Here is a 23,761-nt window from a genome sequence, read left to right as displayed (position 1 = left end):
TCTGTGGCGGAGAGAAAAAGATTTCACCGAGAGGTTCAAATTAACAATCTATTTGGACTTCACTCGCAGGTCCAATAAGCCGCTATTGCAAGTTTTATGAATACAATGGAGAATGCACTGTTGCAATTTAAGAAAAAAACAATTCACAGAATACACTATTACAACCTACAAGTGATCCTGAAAAGTAGCAACACAAACCACAAGCGCACTAGATATGAATACCTTAAAAGAGTGCACTAATCACGATCTTAAAATATGCCAAATATCATATGTATGTTATTAAATCCCTTACCCTCTCTCTCTCAGGTAAGGCCACTCAGTCCCTGGGAAGTTACCTAGGAAGAATCTCCTACAGGCCAGCTGTATCTTTGGAAGACAACTCCTTTTCCTCCCCAAACCTTAGGGCTTAAATATCCCGTTTCAATGACTGGGCAGGATTATGCCTGAATGGATTGCACTGTCTGGAATGGTTATCTCTGGTGGTTTGATGGCCCTTTAGGTAGCAATGTTTATTTTGTGATGTCTGGTACTCACGCTTGGGTTTTGGTTCTTATTGTGATACAGTGTTGAGACACACCCCCCCACCCCCAGCTGAGCCGGTTCCACAGCTCCCCCCAAGATATCTCTGCATAGATAGGGATCAATAAGCATCTGTCAAAGCGAGATGGAGCTGAGTTGAATGACAACTCCCTGCATTTCACCTTTTGTGCTCTGAAACCGGTTTGACCGGGTGATCCCATTCACTGTCTTGCTAGATAAAGCTCAAGCAGCACTAGGGAAATGCTTCTGTCCTGTAAGCTTCTGTCCTTTGTAAGCTTAGGAAGTGTGGGTTAGATGAATGGACAGTGGGGTGGATTGAAAGAGAGAGCTCAGAGGGTCGTGATTAGGGGCACAGAGTCTAGTTGGAGACCAGTGACGAGTGGTGTTCCCCAGGGGTCAGTACTGGGCCCAGTCCTCTTCAATATATTCATCAGTGACCTGGATGAGGGGATAGAGGGGGCACCCTCAGCAAGTTTGCTGATGACACAAAGCTGGGAGGGGTGGCTGTCACCCCAGAAGGCTGTGCTGCCATACAGCGAGACCTGGACAGGCTGGAGAGTTGGGCAGAGAGGAACCTTATGAAACTCAACAAGGGCAAGTGTAGGGTGCTGCACCTGGGGAGGAATAACCCCCTGCACCAGTACAGGTTGGGGGCTGACCTGCTGGAGAGCAGCTCAGTGGAAAGAGACCTGGGAGTCCTGGTGGACAAGAGGTTGACCAGGAGCCAGCAATGTGCCCTTGTGGCCAAGAAGGCCAATGGCCTCCTGGGGTGCATCAAGAAGAGTGTGGCCAGCAGGTCGAGGGAGGTCATCCTCCCCCTCTACTCTGCCCTGGTGAGGCCGCACCTGGAGTACTGTGTCCAGTTCTGGGCTCCCCGGTTCAAGAAGGACAGGGAACTGCTGGAGAGGGCGCAGCAGAGGGCTACCAAGATGATGAGGGGACTGGAACACCTCTCTTATGAAGAAAGGCTGAGGGACTTGGGTCTCTTCAGTCTGGAAAAAAGACGGCTGAGGGGGGATCTTGTAAATGCTTATAAATACTTAAAGGGTGGGTGTCAGGAGGATGGGGCCAGGCTCTTTTCAGTGGTGCCCAGTGACAGGACAAGAGGTAATGGGCACAAACTTGAGCATAGGAAGTTCCACCTAAACATGAGGAGGAACCTCTTTACTTTGAGGGTGGCAGAGCACTGGAACAGGCTGCCCAGAGAGGTGGTGGAGTCTCCGTCTCTGGAGACGTTCAAAACCCGCCTGGACACTGTTCCTGTGCAACCTGCTCTAGGTGACCCTGCTCTGGCAGGGAGGGTTGGACTAGGTGATCTCCAGAGGTCCCTTCCAACCCCTATTGTGAGGAATAAGTTCCGGTCCGAATGAAATAGGCTCAGGCAGAATCCTCTGTGAAGCACATTTTTATTCACGTTCTTGCAAGAGCGGGTGACCTAGCAAGTAGGCACACCTTCAATTCTTGAAACACACCTTTTTATTCCCTAATCCCGGCCGAATTTTTCCCTCCCCTGTTTCCCATTGGTTAGGTACTCCAGGGTTCACAGTCTGCCCGAGGCGCCTAAAATTCTTCCCGGATGTCCTGCCTCTGTTTACTTCTCTTTATGCTACACCTAAAGGGATTATCTGACTAGTTTATTTCTTTCCTTTTTGGTAAAAAAATTGCCCAATGTCATTAGCCCTGGTTAAATGTTTGACTCCCCTTCTAGACACTAATCCAGTAGGAATCAGTTTGTCCTTTTGTCTGTGTGATGAGAGATGTTCTACAAGCCTTTGCTGGAGCCTCTTTGTCTTAGTCATTCCCTTATCATGTCACCTCTGATGGAAACGGCTTTTCTCCTCTGCAAAAGCAATACCTGCCTTTCTTACACTATCATTCTGTGATTCTGTGTTTCTGGGGCTCTGTTCAGGCTTTTGTTAAGCATTCCACTATTGCTGCAGCCTCAAGGCATGATGTTGATCTGTTCTTGTTCATGCAACTACTCGGGGACCTCCTTCCAGGCAGTAGTCATTTGTGGAGTATGCTGCTTGATGTCTTTTAAATGTGAATGTGTATATGAATAGATGCATAAAGGGAAGGTACTCATCAGTAACTGTACCACCTTGAACTGGTCTGTCCTCATAAATGTTTACAGTTCTGTCTTCCTTGTTTTCCCAGTTTCTAAAGCTTTGCGGACCATGATCATCTGCTTGATGTCGCACATAAATATGCATACTTGTATGAGTATTCCTAAAGCAAAGGCTTCTTGGGTTTTCTGTGCCTTGCCATATGAATACCCTCAGTATGAAGGACTGTATGGGTGACATACTTGGGATTGTATTTAATGAAAAGGTGCTTTTCTTTTTTGTTACTTGTAAACACTTGCTTTAGCAAACAAAGATACAATTGTATTGATCCTTCATAAATCTCTGTAGCTTGCACTGTGTATAAATAATGTTTTGGCAGGCAAAATTTTATGAAGAAATGTTACTTTGAGGCTTCTTATTATTTTAGATATGATGGGTATCAAGAACGTTACTCACATTACTCAGTGATCCCATGTCAATTCCAGTATCAAATTACCTCATCTTTACTAAGGAATAGAAAAGGAAGACTTTTAACTGTATTGGTTTTTTCCTGTTTCTCAAAGGAACTTGCTGTTTCAGAGTTCTGCAGAAATGGAAAGCATTAACTTCACCAGTCATCATTCACTGGTACATACATACAGTTTGATGTTTATTTGGAAATTCTTGTCTTTCCATTCATAAGCATTCCCCATGGAAATCACAGTATCTATGTGCTTCACCAAATTACATGTTACAACCTATCTAGTAAAATTATTATTCACTTATCATTTGTTCAGGGGCTTTTTACTTTTTTGTTTGTTTGTTTGTTTTTGCCTGTTGCCTTTCTAAGGGTTTTGGAAATATATAAGAAGCAGATTAAAATATCTTATTAAACTACTTTAAACGTTTTTCAAGAAATGGACAATTACATAGAAGGCATCTATATATTTTTACTCTTAAAAATCATCCCCCTAAGAGATAGGCTAAGTGGATATGCAGAGGTAGATCCTGAACAGTCACTTAAAAACCTACTGTTTGTAGCTTAATTACAGAGTGGAATCGGTCTTTGAAACCAGATCGAAACTTTGTGAAATGAGGATGAGTATTTGAGGCATTAGAACTTCAGGTTAAAATATCTGGTGGCATAGAAGACTGAGCGCTTTTGGGTTTGGGGGTTTTTGTTTATACCAGTGAGGTGTCGTCTTAAGTGATGCAAATAAAAAAAGAAACATTCAAAATTAGGGCCTTGGTGTTGCAGGAGCAGGCTTCAATATTTAATTATTAAATAAGTAGTCCCACTTCAGACAAAAGACTATATAATACCTTAGCTTTTAAAAAGTGTGTAAAAAAAAAAAAAAATTCAGTTTTGGGAAAGCTGTATTTTTTTTATTAATTATTACAAGAAACTCCATATCTTTTACTGGCTTAAGATAGCTGTCTCTTCAAAATAAAATTGCTTTGGTCTTAGCAATGAAAAGATATTTTAACTCCCAGTCACTAAGAAAATATGTTATAAAAAGTCATAGAATCATAGAATGTGTTGGGTTGGAAGGGACCTATAAAGGTCATCTAGTCCAACCCCCCTGCAATAAGCAGGGACATCTTCAACTAGATCAGGTTGCTCAGAGCCTCATCGAGCCTGGCCTTGAAGTCATCTATAACAAAGGAAAACTGCTGAAATATTGATGACTACTTCCCACTACCCCAGCACATCCCCTTGCTTCTAGCTTCATTCTGACTAAAGAGCATTCATTTACTTCGGAATGGAATCATAGAACATCTAAAGTTGGAAGGGACCCATAAGGATCACAGAGACCAACTCCCTGCTCCTTGTAGGACTACCTAAAACTAAACCATATGACTAAGAGCGTTGTCCAGATGCTCCTTGAACTCTGACAGGTTTGGTGCCGTGACCACTTCCCTGGGGAGCCTGTTCCAGTGACCGACCACCCTCTCAGTGAAGAGCCTTTTCCTAATGTCCAATCTGAACTTCCCCTGATGCAGCTTCATTCCATTTCCTTGTGTCCTATCGCTGGTCACCAGAGAGAGGAGCTCAGCACCCCCCTCTGCTGCCCCCCTTGAGGAAGTTGTAGACTATGATGAGGTCTCCCCTCAGCCTTCTCTTCTCCAAGCTGAACAAGCCAAATGACCTCATCTGCTCCTCATAAGTCTTGCCCTCAAGACCTTTCACCATCTTGGTCGCCCTCCTCGGGATGCACTCTAGTAGTTTGATGTCCTTCTTATATTGAGGCGCCCAAAACTGCAGAGTACTTGAGGTGGGGATGCACCAGTGCAGTGTAGGGGGGGACAATTGCCTCCCAGGTGAATATTTCAGGCCAGAAGAAAGCCTGGATGAAGCATGCTTGTTATCTGAAGATAATAAGATATTTAACAAAAAGATACTGGAAGATCAAACTTACATTTGAGTTTGTTGTGGTTCCAGTAAGAATAGTAATGAAACTGTGGATGTACTTTTTCATCAGAAAGGAGCACTTAAAAAGAGTTTTTTCTGTTGAATAGAAGCCATGGAGATTTGCTGGTAGTTTTCTCTCCTTTATGCTTTCCTTTCTTAGCCACCCTGAAACTGGTTGCTGTTGGCAAAATAGCAATGATTGTATTGTTGATTATGGACTGATTTATTTTCAGATCTCGGTAGAGAATGACTACCTAGGCCCCAGAAGAATTGAGAGTCTACAAAAAGAAGATGCCGATTGGCAGAGAAAAGCCCACATGGCTGTGCTTTCTATTCAAGATCTTACAGTTAAATACTTTGAAATAACAGCTAAAGCACAGAAAGGTAGCTATTTTCTACTATCCTATACCTCAAGTAACAAATCTTTCAAAGTTTATTTAATGTTTACCATGTTCTGTGTTGTATTGTGTGATTGATTTATTTTTTTCATCAGTCCTCTGTGAGGAAAATGCAGTCGTCATTCTCACTTGTCTTTTCTTCTGTGTCTATTCAAATTTTTCACAAATAAGCCTTTTCAGAACATCATCAGAAGTAGGCAGAATAGAAATTTTTAAATATAGTTTCACAACCACCTTCTCGATGTGATTGTATTAGCTGCACTGTACACTTGCAAAGGATTTAGGGAGCATTGAGTCCCTGATGGATTCTGTCTTCTGTACTGGATATGGCAGACCACCGTAGTAAATTTTGATTACCTTTCAATGAATTTCCTTTTCCCGTTACCCCTGCCTTTCAGTAATTTTTTTCGTTACCCCTGCCTTTCAGTAATTTTTTTCGTTACCCCTGCCTTTCAGTAATTTTTTTCATAGCTTTAAATATTAATCAACAACTCAGTTTAACTACTCAGTGAAAGCTGCTCTGTTGTTCAGAAATCTTCATGGATATAACCTTGGCATTTCTATACTGGAAGAATGCAGCAGTTTTACTAAAGTGTTGGTGCAGTTAAACCAGGTCATATGACTTATGACTTGCATATTCATCTGCGCTCTCATCCTTGTACCATTTTAACCTAAATAATCAATTTATTAGGGCAAACAAACCTGAGGATGTGATTTCACATCACCTCTTTTAGTTTGACTGTGGGCTACCACTGACAGAGTTTGTCCCACTCTTCTCCCTGCCTTGAGTGCAGGTTCCTGTTTGTTTCTTTGCCTTGGTGATAGCAATTGTGCAACCAGATAAATGACCTGTATCCCTGGGAGAAAATCTTTTTTTGATGGGTAGGTTTCCTGTCATCTCCCTGCATGACTGCTAGATCTATTTCAAGAGAAGTAGTCACTGCAAAATTATTCCTTTCAGTGATGACCCAAGTCAAGGATAACATGAAACTCCACCTTATTTTGAAAAAAGTGACTAAACCAGTTCAAGCATGTTGGAATTAATTTAATTGGAGCAAATTCTAAATGTATCTAATCAATTTGGTTCCTTTACTAGTATGACAAAGGCAAGTAAAATACCCCATTAGTTGATAGAGAATGTATGGTCGTGGTTTTGGCAAGATTGGCCGATCAGAATGACAGATGGCCCCTTCCCCCCCTCTCTCCAAAGAGAGGAGAGGAAGAGAAAAAGAGATTTACGAGTTTAGAAAAAGAACTAAACTACTTTAATTAAAATATTAATAAATAATGAAATAATAAATAATATAATAATAATAAATATACACAATATCTACAAAACTGTATCCAGCTCCCAGGATGACGATCGCATCACCAGCAGGCACAGGGAAAGTCCCAGACTGGAGTCAGCAACGGACAGGAGCTGGATTCTGGATCTGGAGTCAGGAATGCTCGGATTGGGATCAAAAGCAGACGAACAGAGGACATCAGCCATTGAAGAAAGAGAGTTGACCCTTTGATTCCTTAGATTTTATACTGAGCGTGATGCAGATGGTTGGACTCGATGATCCCAAGGGTATTTTCCAACCTAAATGATTCTATGATTCTATGAAGAGAGTGAAATACCCTGTTGGTCAGTTTTGGGTCACCTGTCCTGTCCACTTCTCCCTGCAGGTGTGATCCCTCTACGCTTTTCTGTTTCTGACCCTCTAACAGGGCAAATAATGAAGTGATCTGACCTTGGTTGTTATAGCAATAAGTCTAAGCAAGAGCCTCTCTGCATATGCCGTTCCTTGGTATAATCAGGTCTTATCCCTCTGAGAGTGAACAGTTTCTGAACAATGTGCTGTTAGAAGAGGCACAGCTAAAAAGTAAAATTACAAAACAGAAAATTGGTTCTGTTTTACTTCAAGCCCAGATATGTATATTTACAGTTGCTTAATTTTTGTTTTGTTTACATGCTGTTTTTATGTATAGCAGTCAAGATTGTGGGAAAAAACACTGGGAAATTAAATGCCTGGAGACTGTTGACAACCTTTGGTGTACAGATTGCTTGCCTTTTTTGTTATGTTTTGGGTTTGTTTGGCCTCCTGCTGATCACAGGGTGGTCTTACATGCCAAAATATTAACAGATGACAGAGGAAAAACGCATGAGAACAAAAAGGTATTTTTTATTACCTAACAACAGCACGTAACATCTTCTAGCACCTAGGGACTGAATGCTACCCCTTTTGGTTCTGTGACTGTAATGGCTTTTGTTTTGCAAAGCTAAGTGTACAGTTATGTGATTGTTCTGTATCTTAAAAATGGTGAAAGTCTAATGTGTGTCAGCCTAGACGATGTCTGGGGTTCAAGAAGAGAAAGTCTGAATCAAGCAAGGGACTACTGCTACTCTGAACACTTACTGAAAAGATTCTCATTCATCTCTGCATATTAAGGGCAGATTGTACTTTGTTTAGTTAGTTTGAATTAATTTTGTAAATCAACCTGCATTTTGAGTTTAAAAAAAAGATGATGTTCTTATTTAAATTTAATTCAGTATTCTTACAGAATCACACTTGAGGTCAAGCTGAAATTTTTGTTTTAAATTGTAATTCTTATTTCACTCTGCAGATTTGTGTTAAACTTATGACTGCTCTGTAAAAAGTTACCAAGGTAAACTGGAGACTTTAGCAGATGGGGCTTTCAGAAGCAAGGAAAAATTGGGATGTAGTTTAAGGCCCCGTGGTAACATTAACCAGATATTTTTATTAAGTCAAGAGTTTTGAATGTGTGGTTCAAGTATTGTGTATTCAGAATGGTTCCTCTGTGGGTAACAAAAATTGCAATTATAATGAATAAATGATCAACAAATAGCTAATCACATATTTACACAAATCCTAAGAATACTTCCATATTGGCTATGAAGATTAATGCTCCATAGAACGACTACTCTCTGCTAAGAGAACTTTGGTTTTGGATACAAATGTGTGCATAGTCTCTACAGTAGAATCACTAGTGATCGGAAGAGTAGACTGGTAAGCTGTCTGCTTTTTCTTCCCTTCTCTAGCTGTGTATGATCGAATGCGAGCAGACCAGAAAAAATTTGGTAAGGCAGCATGGGCAGCAGCAGTGGAACGTATGGAAAAGCTTCAGTATGCAGTTTCTAAGGAGACTTTGCAGTTGATGCATGCTAAAGAAATCTGTTTGGAGCAGAAGAAACATGCACTGAAGGAGGAGGTAATTTTTCATACCAATAAATAGAAAAATAAAATATGCAGAAAAAAAACAAACTTTGAAGAATGTTGATGTACTTGGGGGGGAGGGACCCCAACAAAACCCAACAGACTTGAAAGTCATTATTTTTCAGCTTTTAATAATAAAAGTCTGTATTTTAACTTTTACGACATTCTACCATGTTAGGCAAATGGAGTTGCGGTGTAGGTGTGGTGGGTTTTGTGCCACTTATTTATGTTTTCTGTTCACCTTTTCCTGGTTAGTCAACTAGGAAGACAGTTTTTACTGTTAATGTTTACAGCTATCCACTGAGATGAATAAAATGAAGAAAAGGAATAGGAACAGAAATCTACTGCTATGTAATCTTCACGCTTTAGCTCTCAGAGGCATGATCACCTTTTTGGAGTAGTTTTGACATTCCAGATGGAAGGTATCTGAACATTAGTAAATACACAGATGACTAGCCTGTTGTACTGCACTCTCTTTGTCTCTGCTTACCCTAATTATTAAGGCAGTCTTTCAGAGGGGGTTGTGCTAGCTACAGCTTTCCTGAGGAAAGAGTGCATGCATTAAACTGTGTTTAAATGTCTTAGCAGAAAAAAAACCACGTTTATTGGATTTCATGACACCTTCTCAAAAGCAAAAATGCTACAAATCCTATTTTAAAATTTGCTATCATATGGATATTCTGTGCTAAGAGCTTTGTCGTACTAATGTTAATTTACATTTTATCCAATCAGTTGCTTGTGTTTTAAAGCACTTTTAAAATCTTTCAAAAAATTTGACTAAACTGGTGGTTCTGTTATGAAAAAGATTATCCAGAGAACTCAAGACTTCAGCACTGTATAGATTGGTAGGTTTCCAAGCCTGATAGACTATGTGCATATTTGAGGAGCTTCTGTAGAAGACATCTTGATCTGCAAGGAAGAGAGAGCACATGCAAGACCCAGAGCACAAAAATAAAGCTTGCTTCATTTTGATGCTCTTTATATTTAGAAAGCCAAGAGTTGTCTGGAAACCTGAGTTTATCAGGCTGCTGCCATCCTCAGCTAAGAGTTGATGAGATAATCCAGCAGTACCAATTGAAAATATTAAATATAATATGTTCAGATGTTTAGGGCAGCCATGTTTTGGGGCAGACATGCATGGTCTTTTTCCTAGCACACCTTATTTTTCTCACAGTGGAGTCCTTCCATGAATTTTTGTTGAATGAGATCTCAGTCTGGTAAATGAATGACTGTTTGTTTTGATATGCAAAAGCATCAGGGGTTGGATAGAAAAAGGAGAGATTAGTTGCGGTATAGCGAGAGGATGGAGGGCTCTGAACTGAGAGGTTGGGGCTTTTTGGGAATGAGGAACATCTGATGGGCATGCATGGGCATGGTGCTTTGGGTTAGTGTGTTACAAGGTATAGACAGCTCTGGATCAAAACATGGTTGATGGGGAGATATCAGGACCAACTTCTGTTCCAAAATGTTATAGCCCTAAGTATGCAGAGTTGGATGTGACAAAAGTGACTGGGAATCCCATATTGGAGAAGAAGGGTTCTTATGAAGAAAATATTTGGCGATTACATTAGCTGATATATTTGGAAGAGATGACAGTAAAAAAATTAAAAAAAAAAAAATGAAACAGTTTCTCCTTTAAGCTTAAGAAGTAAAGACCTTCCTGCTGTGCTTGGCTATATAAACTTTCCTCCACTGAGTAGGAAAGGGAGACACATGGGAAATAATATACTTGTTTTTCTTGCACTTAATAATTCCCTCTTCTTCAAATCTAAAGCCACCTTGCTGATTTATTTATTTATTTTAAATTTTCTGTGCAGGAACAGCATCTTCTGATTTTGGTTTCAATACAAGAGTTTTCCACGTACTGTGTTTAGTTGGAGAAGATGGAGATAATCACAAAAATTTGCAACCTTGAGAAAGCCTATGTAAGCTGGAGTTAAGGGCAGGCTGTGTTGGAAGGAGTACTGTTGGATCAGTGCGGGACATTTGTTAGTGTAGCACAGCAAGGATCAATCTCAGAATTGTTCTTTGTGTTTGTTAGCGATTATCTCTGTCTTTGGTGTTAATGTATCTTTTGGATTAAAATTTAAGGAGCCATATTGGATATCATGTTGCCCTTGACTCCTGACAGGCCTACAGAGACCTAGCACCACCTGTTCCTCTACCTTCTACTTGTATCAGCAAGTATCTGTAGCATTATGAAGGTCTGGGAGCAAAATTTCCCAAAGCCACTAAAGCCTCTGCTGGACATGCTACAGCCTCTCTTCTGCTCTGTGCGTCTGTTTGGTACAGCAGATACTTGGTCTGCCAACCAGCTGTACTGGTGGATGCATGCACTTCAGGGAGATTCAGTCCTGTTTGGAGGGAATAGATATTTGTGAAGTACAATAAACCTTGCTAGAAAGTAGCATGCAAAGTCTCACTAAAGGATTATATTGATTGTGAAGTTATTTGCTTGGAATTGCCTGTAGTTCTTAGGGAAGAACAGATGGTCTGCTGCTATTTGATTCTTTTGAATTTTCATGGATGTTTAGTGGATAAAATAATATAAAACTGCTGAAGTTGGCAGTCGAACTTTGAGTCCTCTTTTTAATACTTAATTTATTTGTCATTGTGACAAGCTCTTATAAAAAGTAAACCAAATAAATGTATTTGCTTTTTTTTTGTGTATAGGTTATCTGAAGACTACTCCAGTCACATGTCAAAAACTGCTTGCAGAAGCTGTCCATGTCAATGATGGTGTCTCTTAAATAGCAATAGCGTCTTCTAAATTTTAATAAAATGAAAACTTTAATATTTTGATTTATCTAGGAAAACTAGAGATTCTAATATATCACTAATGCACCTCCATAGGTGGAAGGAGGGTAATTGCAAGTATAGTGTGATAAGGGTTTTAAGCAATTCAGGTACAGTAGGAGGGACCGCATATGGGCTGTAACTTTGCCATATGTAGATACTTGGAATTTGAGCAACATCTGTGAAGTCTGAATTGAAGAGAAAATTAGGTTAGTTATCTTTTTTTTTTTTTTTTATTTTTATGTTAGTCCTATGGCTATCTGTATTTTAAAAAATTAAAAGAAATGACATAAATTACATATTGTGCTCTTACACTTTCCTGATTTGTACCTCTTATGTTCCATCTGTTGTTCTAAATTTTGTTTGATGGAAATGATGAAAACTTTCCTTTTGAGGTAGACCAGAATCCTTTCATGGATTGGTTGTCAAGTCTTGTCCTTATGACAGTAAACAGAAACATTAAATCTCAGTGAGAATCCTTTGTAATTCTCTAAATATGTAAAATAGTTTGGACAAATGGAAGTGACTGGAGACTTAAATTCCAACAAGTCCCTTCTTGCATGAATAAGATTCAGTAACTAGTTTTTCCTTTTTTCTTTTTAGAAGCATATAGTTCAGTTCTAAAGATACACTTCAAAAACAATTTTTAATTTACATTTTGTTTCCATAAACAAAATCATATTCCAACAAAGTACTGCTCAGGTTTCTTAAGAATGTTTTTCGTAATTTCATAATTCTAAGAGTACTTTCCTGTACATTAAGCATGAATCAAAGATATATTTGCTTCCAATGTCTTTGAGTACATAAGCATATCTTGGATTTCATGACTGTTGTTTTACTCTTGTCTGAGTTGGACACATCAGCAAAAATAAGAATTTTATTAAGGATTCTATTCAAGAAGGCATGAATAGATATTTCTGGAAAATTAATCTTCTGTAAGAAATGGACAGTGACTGGTAAAGATGCAACATTATATTTTTCAGAAAAGTATGTTTCACCTTGGTAGCTTTCCTATTCTTTTTTAACTTTTTCTTTCTGTGACAGCTTTTTGGAAAGGCTAAATAAGAAACTAACATTGTGAAATCTTTGAAGATTTATTTAAACATATCTGAATTATTAATTTTAATAACAGATTAAGAATGCTTTTGCTTTCTTCACTTTCAGTGTTCAAACTGGCAAACTAAAATTGGCAGTAAAGATGACAATTTTATTTTTTCTTTAACCTTACATTAAATATTTGTATAATATTCTCCAGTTCAATCAAAAGTTCAAAAAGACTTTGAAATAAAAACTATTTTAAATGGTCATTGTGTTTAAAGAAAATAAAAAGCAGAAGGTTTTAAGGAACTCAAGTGAAGTAATGGGGTGCGTTCTATAGACAAAACTTGTAGTCAGTTACACTTTTAATAATGCAGTGAGAAATTATTAGAAAATTACTCATTAAAAATGCAAACCTACTTTGAATATAGTTATCAAAATCTCACATAAGTGTGTTGGTTTTCTTTTTTAAATAACATTATTAGAACATAATTTATTTTTATACTATTTTTCACAGAGAATGACTGGGTAATCTAATTTAAAGAGTATTGAAGAGGGCAAGTCCCAGCACTTGAAGATACTTTTTTGTTTGTTTGTTTGAAGGATTCTGTGCATCACTGACGTTTAGTTCCCATTTGCCAAGAGAAAGAAAAAATTCAGGTATTCAGGGTCACTTAAAACTGACTCACTGCAGTGTTAGAAAATCAGAACTGAAATACCTTCTCAGGCAAACCATTTAGCTACTTTTTTCTAGGCATAGAAAATAAAAATAGGATATTCCTTTAAAAAAAATTAAAATGCTCAAGAAACTAATTTATCAGTAAGAGTTTGAGTTGAGAATTAATAGACTGAAAGAATGAAAATTCAGAGACAAGAACAGATCTCTCTGAGAACACTCTTGGTGTTTAGCAGGTTGTCTATGAATTTTTGAACGCTTAGTCTTGGAAAATAAAAGTTTCTACAAATAGTGGTACACCCTTTTCATGGCCGAAAGATCACAGAATGGTTTGGGGTGGAAGGGACCTTAAAGATCATCTAGTTCCAACCCCCCTGCCATGGGAAGGGACACCTCCCACTAGACCAGGCTGCTCCAAGCCCCATCCAACCTGTCTTTGAAGACTTCCAGGGATTGGGGCATCCACAACTTCTCTGGGCAGCCTGTTCCAGTGTCTCACCACCCTGGCACAGATGTTTCTTTTACTGTCTGAAATTTTTCTGATTGCCCAGGATACTAATTGTGAGTGATTGTCTTAACCTCATTTTTTATAATATTGTATCCTGTAGTATCTTAGCCTGACTATATGTTGTGGTTTAGCCTCAGATGGCAACAAAGAAACACGTGCTGTGCTCTCAAACTCCCCCATGGGGGGGGGGGGAGAATCGGAAGAAAAAGGCAAAACTCGTGGGTTGAGACAAAGGCAGTTTTTAACAGAACAGCAAAGGGAACAAGAAAACAACAACAAGAAGATTTGAAGGGGGGTGGGGATAGTACTGGGCTTGCTGGTGAGGTGCCAAGGCGTAGTTGCTCAGCGCTCGTGGGCCAGTGTGCCAGTATTTCTGAGAGCCAGAAGGCACGCCACATCTCAACGGTCAAAACTACACACACAGCTCCCTCTCTGAAATGCTTATACACCAATGCACACAGCATGGGGAATAAGCAGGAAGAGCTGGAGATCTGTGTGTGGTTGCACGGCCACGATCTCATTGCAATTACTGAGACATGGTGGGACAGCTCACATGGCTGGAAGGCTATGTCCTTTTCAGGAAAGACAGACCAGCGAGGCGTGGTGGTGGAGTTGCACTCTATGTGAGAGAGCAATTGGAATGCATCGAGCCCTCACTAGGGGCAGATGAAGAGAGGGTCGAGAGCTTATGGGTAAGGATTAAGGGGCAGGCAAATATGAGGGACACTGTTGTGGGTGTTTATTACAGGCCACCTGATCAGGATGGGGAAGATGATGAGGCTTTCTACAGACAGCTGAAGGTAGCCTTGCAATCACAGGCCTTGGTTCTCATGGGGGACTTCAGTCACCCCAATATCTGCTGGGAAGACCCCACAGCCAGGCACACACAGTCCAGGAGGCTCCTCCAGTGCATTGATGACAACTTTTTGACACAGGTGGTGCAGGAGCCAACAAGGAGAGGAGCACTTCTAGACCTGGTACTGACAAACACAGAGGGACTGGTGGAGGACATGAAGGTTGGGGGCACCCTAGGTTGTAGTGATCATGAGAAGACAGAGTTCAGGATCATGGGTACTACACACAAAACAACAAGAAGTAAAATTGCAACCTTGGACTTTAGGAGGGCTAACTTTGACCTCTTCAAGAAACTGCTTGGAGAGATCCCGTGGGCTAGGGCTCTGGAAGGCAAAGGGGCTCAAGAGAGCTGGTTGGTATTCAAAGACCACTTCCTCCAAGCTCAGGAGCGGTGCATCCATCCCAAAGAGCAAGAAATCGGGCAAGGGACGCAGGAGACCTGCGTGGTTGAGCAGGGAGCTTCTGAAAAAGCTCAAGTGGAAGAAGGGACTGACCCCTTGGGAGGATTACAAGAATGCCACCAGAGCGTGCAGGGATGAAACAAGGAAAGCCAAGGCCTCCTTAGAATTAAACCTGGCTAGGGATGTCAAGGTCAACAGGAAGGGCTTCTACAAGTATATTGGAGGCAAAAGGAAGACCAGAGAAGTTGTGGGCCCACTGTTGAATGAGACAGGATCCATGGTGATGGAGGATGCGGAGAAGGCAGAGTTGCTGAATGCCTTCTTTGCTTCGGTCTTTACTGCTTGGCCCAGCCCTCAGGAGTCCCAGGCCTTGTGGAAAGTAACGGGGAAAGAAGACAACTTCCCCTGGGTTGAGGAGGATCAAGTGAGAGATCACTTAGATATTCACAAGTCCATGGGTCCTGATGGGATGCACTCGAGAGTGCTGAGGGAGCTGGCGGAAGTCATTGCTGGGATGCTCTTCATCATCTTTGAAAGGTCCTGGAGAACAGGAGAGGTGCCTGAGGACTGGAGGAAAGCCAACGTCACTCCAGTCTTCAAAAAGGGCAAGAAGGAGGACCCAGGAAACTACAGGCCGGTCAGCCTCACCTCCATCCCTGGAAAGATGATGGAACAGCTCATTCTGGGCATCATCTCAAGGCATGTGGAGGAAAAGAAAGCTATCAGGAGTACTCAACATGGATTCACCAAGGAGAAATCATGCCTGACTAATCTGCTAGCCTTCTATGATGGCATGACTGGATGGAGAGATTGAGGGGAGGGCAGTGGATGTGGTCTACCTTGACTTCAGCAAGGCTTTCGACACTATCTCCCACAGCATCCTCATAGGGAAGCTTAGGAAGAGTGGGCTAGATGAATGGACAGTAAGGTGGATAGATAACTGGTTGAAAGAGAGAGCTCAGAGGGTCATGATTAGGGGCACAGAGTCTAGTTGGAGGTCAGTGACAAGTGGTGTCCCACAGGGGTCAGTACTGGGTCCAGTCCTCTTCAATATATTCATCAATGACCTGGATGAGGGGATAGAGGGCACCCTCAGCAAGTTTGCTGATGACACAAAGCTGGGAGGGGTGGCTGTCACACCAGAAGGCTGTGCCACCATACAGAGAGACCTGGACAGGCTGGAGAGTTGGGCAGAGAGGAACCTTATGAAACTCAACAAGGGCAAGTGTAGGGTGCTGCACCTGGGGAGGAATAACCCCCTGCACCAGTACAGGTTGGGGGCTGACCTGCTGGAGAGCAGCTCTGTGGAAAGAGACCTGGGAGTCCTGGTGGACAAGAGGTTGACCAGGAGCCAGCAATGTGCCCTTGTGGCCAAGAAGGCCAATGGCATCCTGGGCTGCATCAAGAAGAGTGTGGCCAGCAGGTGGAGGGAGGTCATCCTCCCCCTCTACTCTGCCCTGGTGAGGCCCCACCTGGAGTACTGTGTCCAGTTCTGGGCTCCCCGGTTCAAGAAGGACAGGGAACTGCTGGAGAGGGCGCAGCAGAGGGCTACCAAGATGATGAGGGGACTGGAACACCTCTCTTATGAAGAAAGGCTGAGGGACTTGGGTCTCTTCAGTCTGGAAAAAAGACGGCTGAGGGGGGAATCTTATCAATGCTTATAAATACTTAAAGGGTGGGTGTCAGGAGGATGGGGCCAGGCTCTTTTCAGTGGTGCCCAGTGACAGGACAAGAGGTAACGGGCACAAACTTGAGCATAGGAAGTTCCACCTAAACATGAGGAGGAACCTCTTTACTTTGAGGGTGGCAGAGCACTGGAACAGGCTGCCCAGAGAGGTGGTGGAGTCTCCGTCTCTGGAGACATTCAAAACCCGCCTGGACACTGTTCCTGTGCAACCTGCTCTAGGTGACCCTGCTCTGGCAGGGGGGTTGGACTAGATGATCTCCAGAGGTCCCTTCCCACCCTATCATTCTGTGATTCTATGAACAATACCACGGATAGAGGAATGTACAAACACGATTATGGTACCACCGCTCACCAACCAGACCTGGGACACCCCAGCCAGCTCCCAAGCTGTGACTTCCTGCCCCCTCCCCCGGCCAACTCCAACTGGACATGACTCACAGGGGATGGAATACCTGTGTCCCTGCTAGAGCCTGGGGAGAATTAACGCTATCCCTGCCAGAACCAGGACACTATAATTGATTCCCGATACTTAATCGGTTGGAGGAATACTTCTGTTCTACAAGTTGGTAGATATGAGTGAGAGCCTGCCTTTTATCAGTGGTCAGAGTTCTCCTAGTTTCCCATGAAATCATTTAGAAATTATTTCAAATTATTTTCAGTGGGTTTTGAGGATGAGCTTCTGTATTCACACTTAAAGACATGAGCTTTTTTCTGAATTCTACTCCCTTCTGAGATTTCTCAGACAGCAACAGTGATGAATTAAAATGAGTATTTAAATTAGAGAACAGTCAGGAATCACATGAGGTGGATTGAAACATGACTTTGTATTCTATTTGAAGAATAACAGAATATTTAAAAGACTGGATAATAGAAAACTTAGTAATAGCTATTAATATCTATTGCTAGGGAAGAGTATTACAATTTTTTTTACCATGAATTACTTTGTAAATGACAGCACATGAGAATGACCATAGTCTTATAACTTGGAGGCAACGTGTTTGAGCCACCAATACAACAGGGTGGTACAGCATCTGATGCTCTCCGGTCTGTCAAATCAGGTATTTCCAGCAAAAGGAGAGATGTTAGTGTCACTGCACATGGACTTGTGAGATTTCTTCTATACCTTTCTTCCATGCGTTTATGATCACCCAAGAAAGATTAGTTCTAATTGAGCAGTTGCAAGGAGGGCTACCACAATGATGCCAGGAATGGGGTCTATTTTACAAGAGGATTTGAAGTTGTTTCAACAAATAAAATGAAGGCTGAGATGATACGAAATTGTTCTCCACAAATATAGTAAAGGGAATAAATATTAGTCAATAGGAGCAATGCATGTTGCTGTTCAATACTGTCACAAGAACAAATGATATTATCTGATTGTGAATACAGTGGTGTCCTGATTTCAGTTGGGATAGAGTGATTTTTCTTCACAGTAGCTGCTGTGTTTTGGATTTAGTATGAGAATACTGTTGATAGACATATTGTTTTAGTTGTTGCTAAGTAATGTTTCCAGTAAGTCAAGGACTCTTTCAGCTTCCCATAGAAGCTGAGAGGGAGCATAGACAGGACAAGCTGGCCAAAGGAATATTCTATACCATAGGCATCATGCTCGGTACATAAATGGGGGTTGGCCAGGGGGCAGGGATCCGTGATCGCTGCTTGGGATGGGCTTGGCAACCGATCCTCAGGTTGCAATTTGTGTTGCATCACTTTATTTTGTATATTTTTTTACCATTATTATCTTTTTTTTTCCTCTTTCATTACTGTTCTATTAAACTGTCTTTATCTCAAGTTGTTTGGGTTTTTTTTTCTTCCCTATCCTTTTTCTCCCTCTTCTCCCTATCCTACTTGGGGGAGGGGGTGGGGAGTGAGTGAATGGCTGCATGGTCCTAGTTGCCAGCTGGGGTTCAACCATGACAATTGGAAATGTGGAAGAAGTTTTCTGACAGTTAGGAGAGAGTATCTCGAACAGACTTCCAACGGGAGTAACAAGCAGAGAGTTTTGTGGAAGCTTTTTGTTTTGTTTTTGTTTTTACAAAAGCAGAGTAAGAACAACAACATGGAAATTATTTTAAGAGCCCAGTTTATGAAAGCAGGTTTGTCGGAAAGCATTCCATGGTGGTAGAAAGCTGGATTTGATGGCCCTCAGTTCTTTATTCCACGTTTGACTGTATTCCTATTAATTTTGATGTTTGTCCTTTTAGTATATGTGTTTATAGTTCTTGTCAGAGGCTTTCTGTTTTAATCCGTTATATTTATTTTTTTTTTTAACCTGCGTGGGGGTTTACAGATGATACTTTTCTGCCATAGAACTATTAAGAAAGCTAAGTTCCTGCTTAAGTTCTTCACTTACTTACTATGAATGAGACAACAAAGACCTTAAACGCTGTTACTTGAATTAGGGCCAGAGAGATTAAATTATTTGCTTGAGTTAATGCAGGAAGTTGTGGCATAGCAGGAAATATAATAATATAATCTATTTATTTGTCCAGCTGCAAAATGTTTCTTTCCTATAATTACATTCTCACTTTAAAGTTCTATGTCTGTCTTTCATGGTGTTGATCAGCCTGAGACTTTTTTTACATGCATATCTTTCCTACCAAGGATGCAGCAAATTACTAGTACATATTAGATGGCAATTTGTAACGTTAAGAATTGAACCACTCTTAAATTTTTAACAAACAATGATGAAACTTTCCTAAAATTGATGATGTTGGTTTGAATTATCATACATATATAGCATCTCACATAAAGTTTTAACATAAATGGTTCACCTCTCCTATGAAGACAGGCTGAGAGAGTTGGGGTTGTTCAGCCTGGAGAAGAGAAGGCTCCAGGGAGACCTTATAGCAGCCTTCCAGTACCTAAAAGGGGGCCTACAGAAAAGGTGGGGAGGGACTCTTTATCAGGGAGTGGAGCAAATGAGGGGTAACGGTTTTAAACTGAAAGAGGGGAGATTTAGATTAGATATTAGGAAGAAATTTTTCACTGCAAGGGTGGTGGGACACTGGAACAGGTTGCCCAGAGAAGTTGTGGATGCCCCATGGCGGTGGGGTTGGAACTCGATGATCTTTAAGGTCCCTTCCAACCTGAACCATTCTATGATTCTATGATTGATCGGGAGTTTGTGGTTCAGCCTTATTTACATGTGGAGGCACAGAGGTTTGACTGTTTTGCTCCTAGAAACACTTGAGACAGCAGTTTAGGGAGGATTCACCGTCCTGCAGCAGGTGGGGACCTGCTGGCTCCTGGGGACAGCAAGCAGGCGAGGCTGACGGGTCTCCCATCCTCCAGCTCCACCCTCCCTACCCCAAAGCACAACACCTTTCCAACCCTGCAGGGCTGCATTTTCCTGTAACAGTGTAGAATCATAGAATCGCCTAGGTTGGAAGGCACCTTTCAGATCACAGAGTCCAACCATCAACCTAACACTGACATAAACTATCACTAAATCATGTTGCTAAAACCATGCGTAAGGCGGAAAGACACAGGATGTGAAATTTCTGCTGCCTTCAGTGTTTCAAGCGCAACTCGGAGGAATGGCACAGAAAAGCCAGCACCAACCCCGGGTCTCAGCAGGAGCAACGAGGAGGGGCTCAGGGACTAGTCCCCAGCAGCGCACAGGCTATCGAACCCCACACGAGACACTTCATCCCCCTCTGCCCACAGCTATTGCCCCTCAGACAAGAAAGCATTTGTGTGCTTGCCAGACAGGGCCTTCAAAATTCAGATCCCAGGCCAAAATACTTCTAAATTCAGGATTCAAGTCTCACTAATTATCCAAAAGGGGATGCTCAGGGACAGAACTGGATTCTAGCGCAGCTGTAGTCCTCAGCTCAGACCGTGGTCTGGTCTCTTCGGGTATTAGCAATTAATGAGATAAATTCAAGAAGGTTCTCAGGGGAGCTTGAGGCTAAGCAGCACACAGGAGACAAGAAGCTCTAGGAATAAACCTGTTATTCTGAGATTTTTGCCAAGCTTTTCTACAACCTAAATTGACACCAAAGCAAATCCATTTCTTACGTAGGCTGGAAAATCTTCGCAGCTCCTCACATCATCTAGGAGAATCACAGGATTTATTTCTAATGCTCAGCTCACACCGTATCTGGTCTGCCCATAAGCAAGTCTCGGTCCAGTAAGTTGGATTTCCCAAGGGAACACTCCCTATATTTGAAAACTTTTATGTTTTAATGAAATACAATGGAGAGACCACCACAATACATTCCTGTGGGTGTCAGTGATTAGTTACCCACAGGATTAAAGACCAGCACCTCATTTTAAATTGAAATTTGTCCACTTTCAGTTTTTCATCATTACATAAAGGCTGTCTTGGAAACTTTTTCCTCCCTGTTTATCATGTGCTCATCAGCCAAGGGCACCTCTGCAGTGGACCCCAGGCAACGCTGCCCATCAGAGGCACTGTGCAGTATACAAAAGTGCAATACCTGGCCTTCTACATCTCAAAACACTTCTGATGATAAAATTTAAGCCAGCTCCAGCTGATCCCTCACAATCCCCTCTTTGCTAGATAAGAAACACTCAACTGGTAAAGCACAGAACACTACTTGCCAACACCTGTGAAATAATTGGTGCAGGTTACACAATTACATTTTCCTCACTAAATCCTGCTCTTTCCAGTTAAATGTAGGCTGGCACCTGCTTGTAGGATTTATTTAAAAAAAATGTGAATCAATAGCAAAAAGAAACAGATACCTTACAGTTTTGTCTCTCATTTAGATCAATGGGATATCAGAGTAAGAGGCATTTTATGTCCCATTAAATCATGCTCACAAAACTCTGTAAGTTTTGAGAGGTTGGAGAAAAACTCCTAATGTATGGCACTGGGTTTAATTTAAGGAGCTCGCTGAGCTCTCATTGAGAAGTGTCGCTTGTCCTTAAATTGGGGAGAAAAAGGGGGTTTACTCCATCCTCGGTCCAAGGTTCAGACACAGCTTTTTTCACTTCGGGAACAGACTGACAGACCAACCACAGACACTGGACTCAGCATAAACCTCTGCCTGGCACATCCATGGACCAACTCCCCGTGTCCTCCCCACCCGCCCCGCAGGGAACCAGGGATGCGGATGGGTACAGAGGCCATGGCAATACTGGACTGTGGACACTGCCACTTTTCCCAGGTCCAAGATCTTTATTCTACATGAAGCCCAAGTTTGCAATCAGGAGAATGTGCAAGGAAACACATAAAAAAAATAAAATAAAATAAAATAAAATAAAATAAATTTATGGAGGACATTTTTTACTGTGAATTCTTTGCAGTTACTGCTTTATGTAAGAAGCCATTCAGAAACAAATGAAGGATGAGAAGGGGAGATGGGGGAAGGGGAAATATGTCTGAGTTTATGCTGAACAGCTTGGCATACATCAGGCGGTATTAATCACATCAGCCAATTTCAAAACACACAAAAAAAAAAAAAAAAATCAAGTTTTGCTACCATGTATGCTTGTCTGCTGCAGGAGTCTGCCCTGCCCTTGAGTCCTCCGATCATTTGTTTTATGCTCACCACACAGCTGTAAATCTGCTCTTCAGTGCAGCAAGTGAGATTAGGATGTTTAGTGGCTGTCTCAGTAACAGAAAAGGGATATCATATCATTTACTGCTTTGTGATCCCACAGCAGAAAAATAACCTGGAATCACAGCAAGCACTGCTGGAGCACAGAGAGGCCACAAAATGGCAAGTAACATGTAAAAAACACTTTCTTCCTGCTCAGTGATTTAACATGATCCACTCTATTACTCGATTAATACATATCAACTGTCTTCTGGGGCGCAGAGCTATTTCCATCAACCACCTAGAATCGCACTGTCCAGCAGCAGCAACTGAGAGCCGGACTCGGATAGTTTCTATACCTTCATTACCCCAGCACAAGCCATTTATCAGCACTAATGAGTGTAGCTTATGAACAACATGGACTGTTTCAGGACAAAACAACCTCCCACTTGTCTGATCCTCCAGCTCTAGACCAAACCAAGCTGGCACAGAGCTGACGGGGGACTTCTATGCCAATGGTGTGACTTGCTAGACTGTGTATGGTGCATCTTCTCCTATGGACAACAGGTGCCATCAGGTAGCACCTTCCACAAAAATAACAATTTAATGAAAGAAACAGTAATGCATTATATTCTTTCAAAGTCCATAACCACAGACAACAGGACCATTATCTCATACTCAGATATTAGTCCAGAGAGGGGCTGGACAGACAGACCTGCAGCTCGCTTTCCTCCCCCGATCGCAAATCAGAAATACTGCTAACACTGACAGATCCAGTAATCACTAATCCCAGATGCTGCATCAAAGATTATATTCATATTATCTTCCACCTTCCACAATATGCCTCACTCAAGCCATCCACTCCTTACAGCACACACATCTATTTTGCGCAGAACCTCAAATCTTCAAGACCATCATCTTTTTCCTAATTTGTGCCTTTTGTACTGCCTCCTTTCCCCCAATTTCAACATAAATATGCCTACTGAAGTTTTACATGGAGATTAAATACCATTAAGCAGAAAGTATAGCTGTCCTCATTTCCAGTCAGGAGGCAGAACTCCATAAATTTGAAAAGCCTGCTTTAGTCAGATGTGCCCTGGTTTTCAAATACGTCCAATGTTTTAAAGGTAATACTTGAATCTAGATAAAAAACAGGCTTCAACAGGCTATCTGAAAATGATCCATCAGTAACCTCATTTTCCTAATGATATATTTCTAATAAATCATTGGTAATGCCTATTATCCAGCCTGGAGCCATCTCTCCAACTGAGGGATGGGAGTGCAACAACATGCAGAGGTTGCCTGTCAAGATCCAAAGAGAGACAAAACCCCCTGTGGTTTAAAACACTTGGGCAAAACAGTCTCACCATCTGTTTTGAGACACATTTTTGCATTGTATGGAACCACACAGACACAACATTTTGCCATGAGCTGTTTTCCTCCAGGCTGGTGCCACCTCAGCCCTGCCCACGGCACAGTTTGGAGCATAAGCTGAGGTTCTGCTTGCAGATTCGACCATTCACCCTGTGGTCTGCAAATGAATGCCCCAAAACCGATCTCCACCACAGTCCCACCAGCACAAACCCTCAACCTGGTTCCTTGCTGTCTGGGACGCCAACACAACGGCAAGTGAAGCCAAACAGAAAGTTCGAGAAACGCCAATGAAAAACAAA

The 23,761-nt window shown here is 41.7% G+C and overlaps 1 protein-coding gene across 2 annotated transcripts in view; it reads left to right on the top strand.

Annotated features, from left to right (window-relative positions):
* Positions 1–23,761, top strand: part of LOC141735628 (junction-mediating and -regulatory protein-like) — a 127,587-nt gene that overhangs the window by 57,478 nt on the left and 46,348 nt on the right. For both annotated transcript variants that reach the window (XM_074568677.1, XM_074568676.1), the window contains exons 3-4: positions 5,232–5,382; positions 8,443–8,612. In XM_074568677.1, the coding sequence (XP_074424778.1) occupies positions 5,232–5,382; positions 8,443–8,612 (321 nt within the window). The remainder of the gene's footprint in view (positions 1–5,231; positions 5,383–8,442; positions 8,613–23,761) is intronic.

This window comes from Larus michahellis, chromosome W, assembly GCF_964199755.1.
Source record: "Larus michahellis chromosome W, bLarMic1.1, whole genome shotgun sequence".
Lineage (NCBI taxonomy): Eukaryota > Metazoa > Chordata > Aves > Charadriiformes > Laridae > Larus > Larus michahellis.
This window is presented reverse-complemented; position numbering and strand designations above follow the sequence as displayed.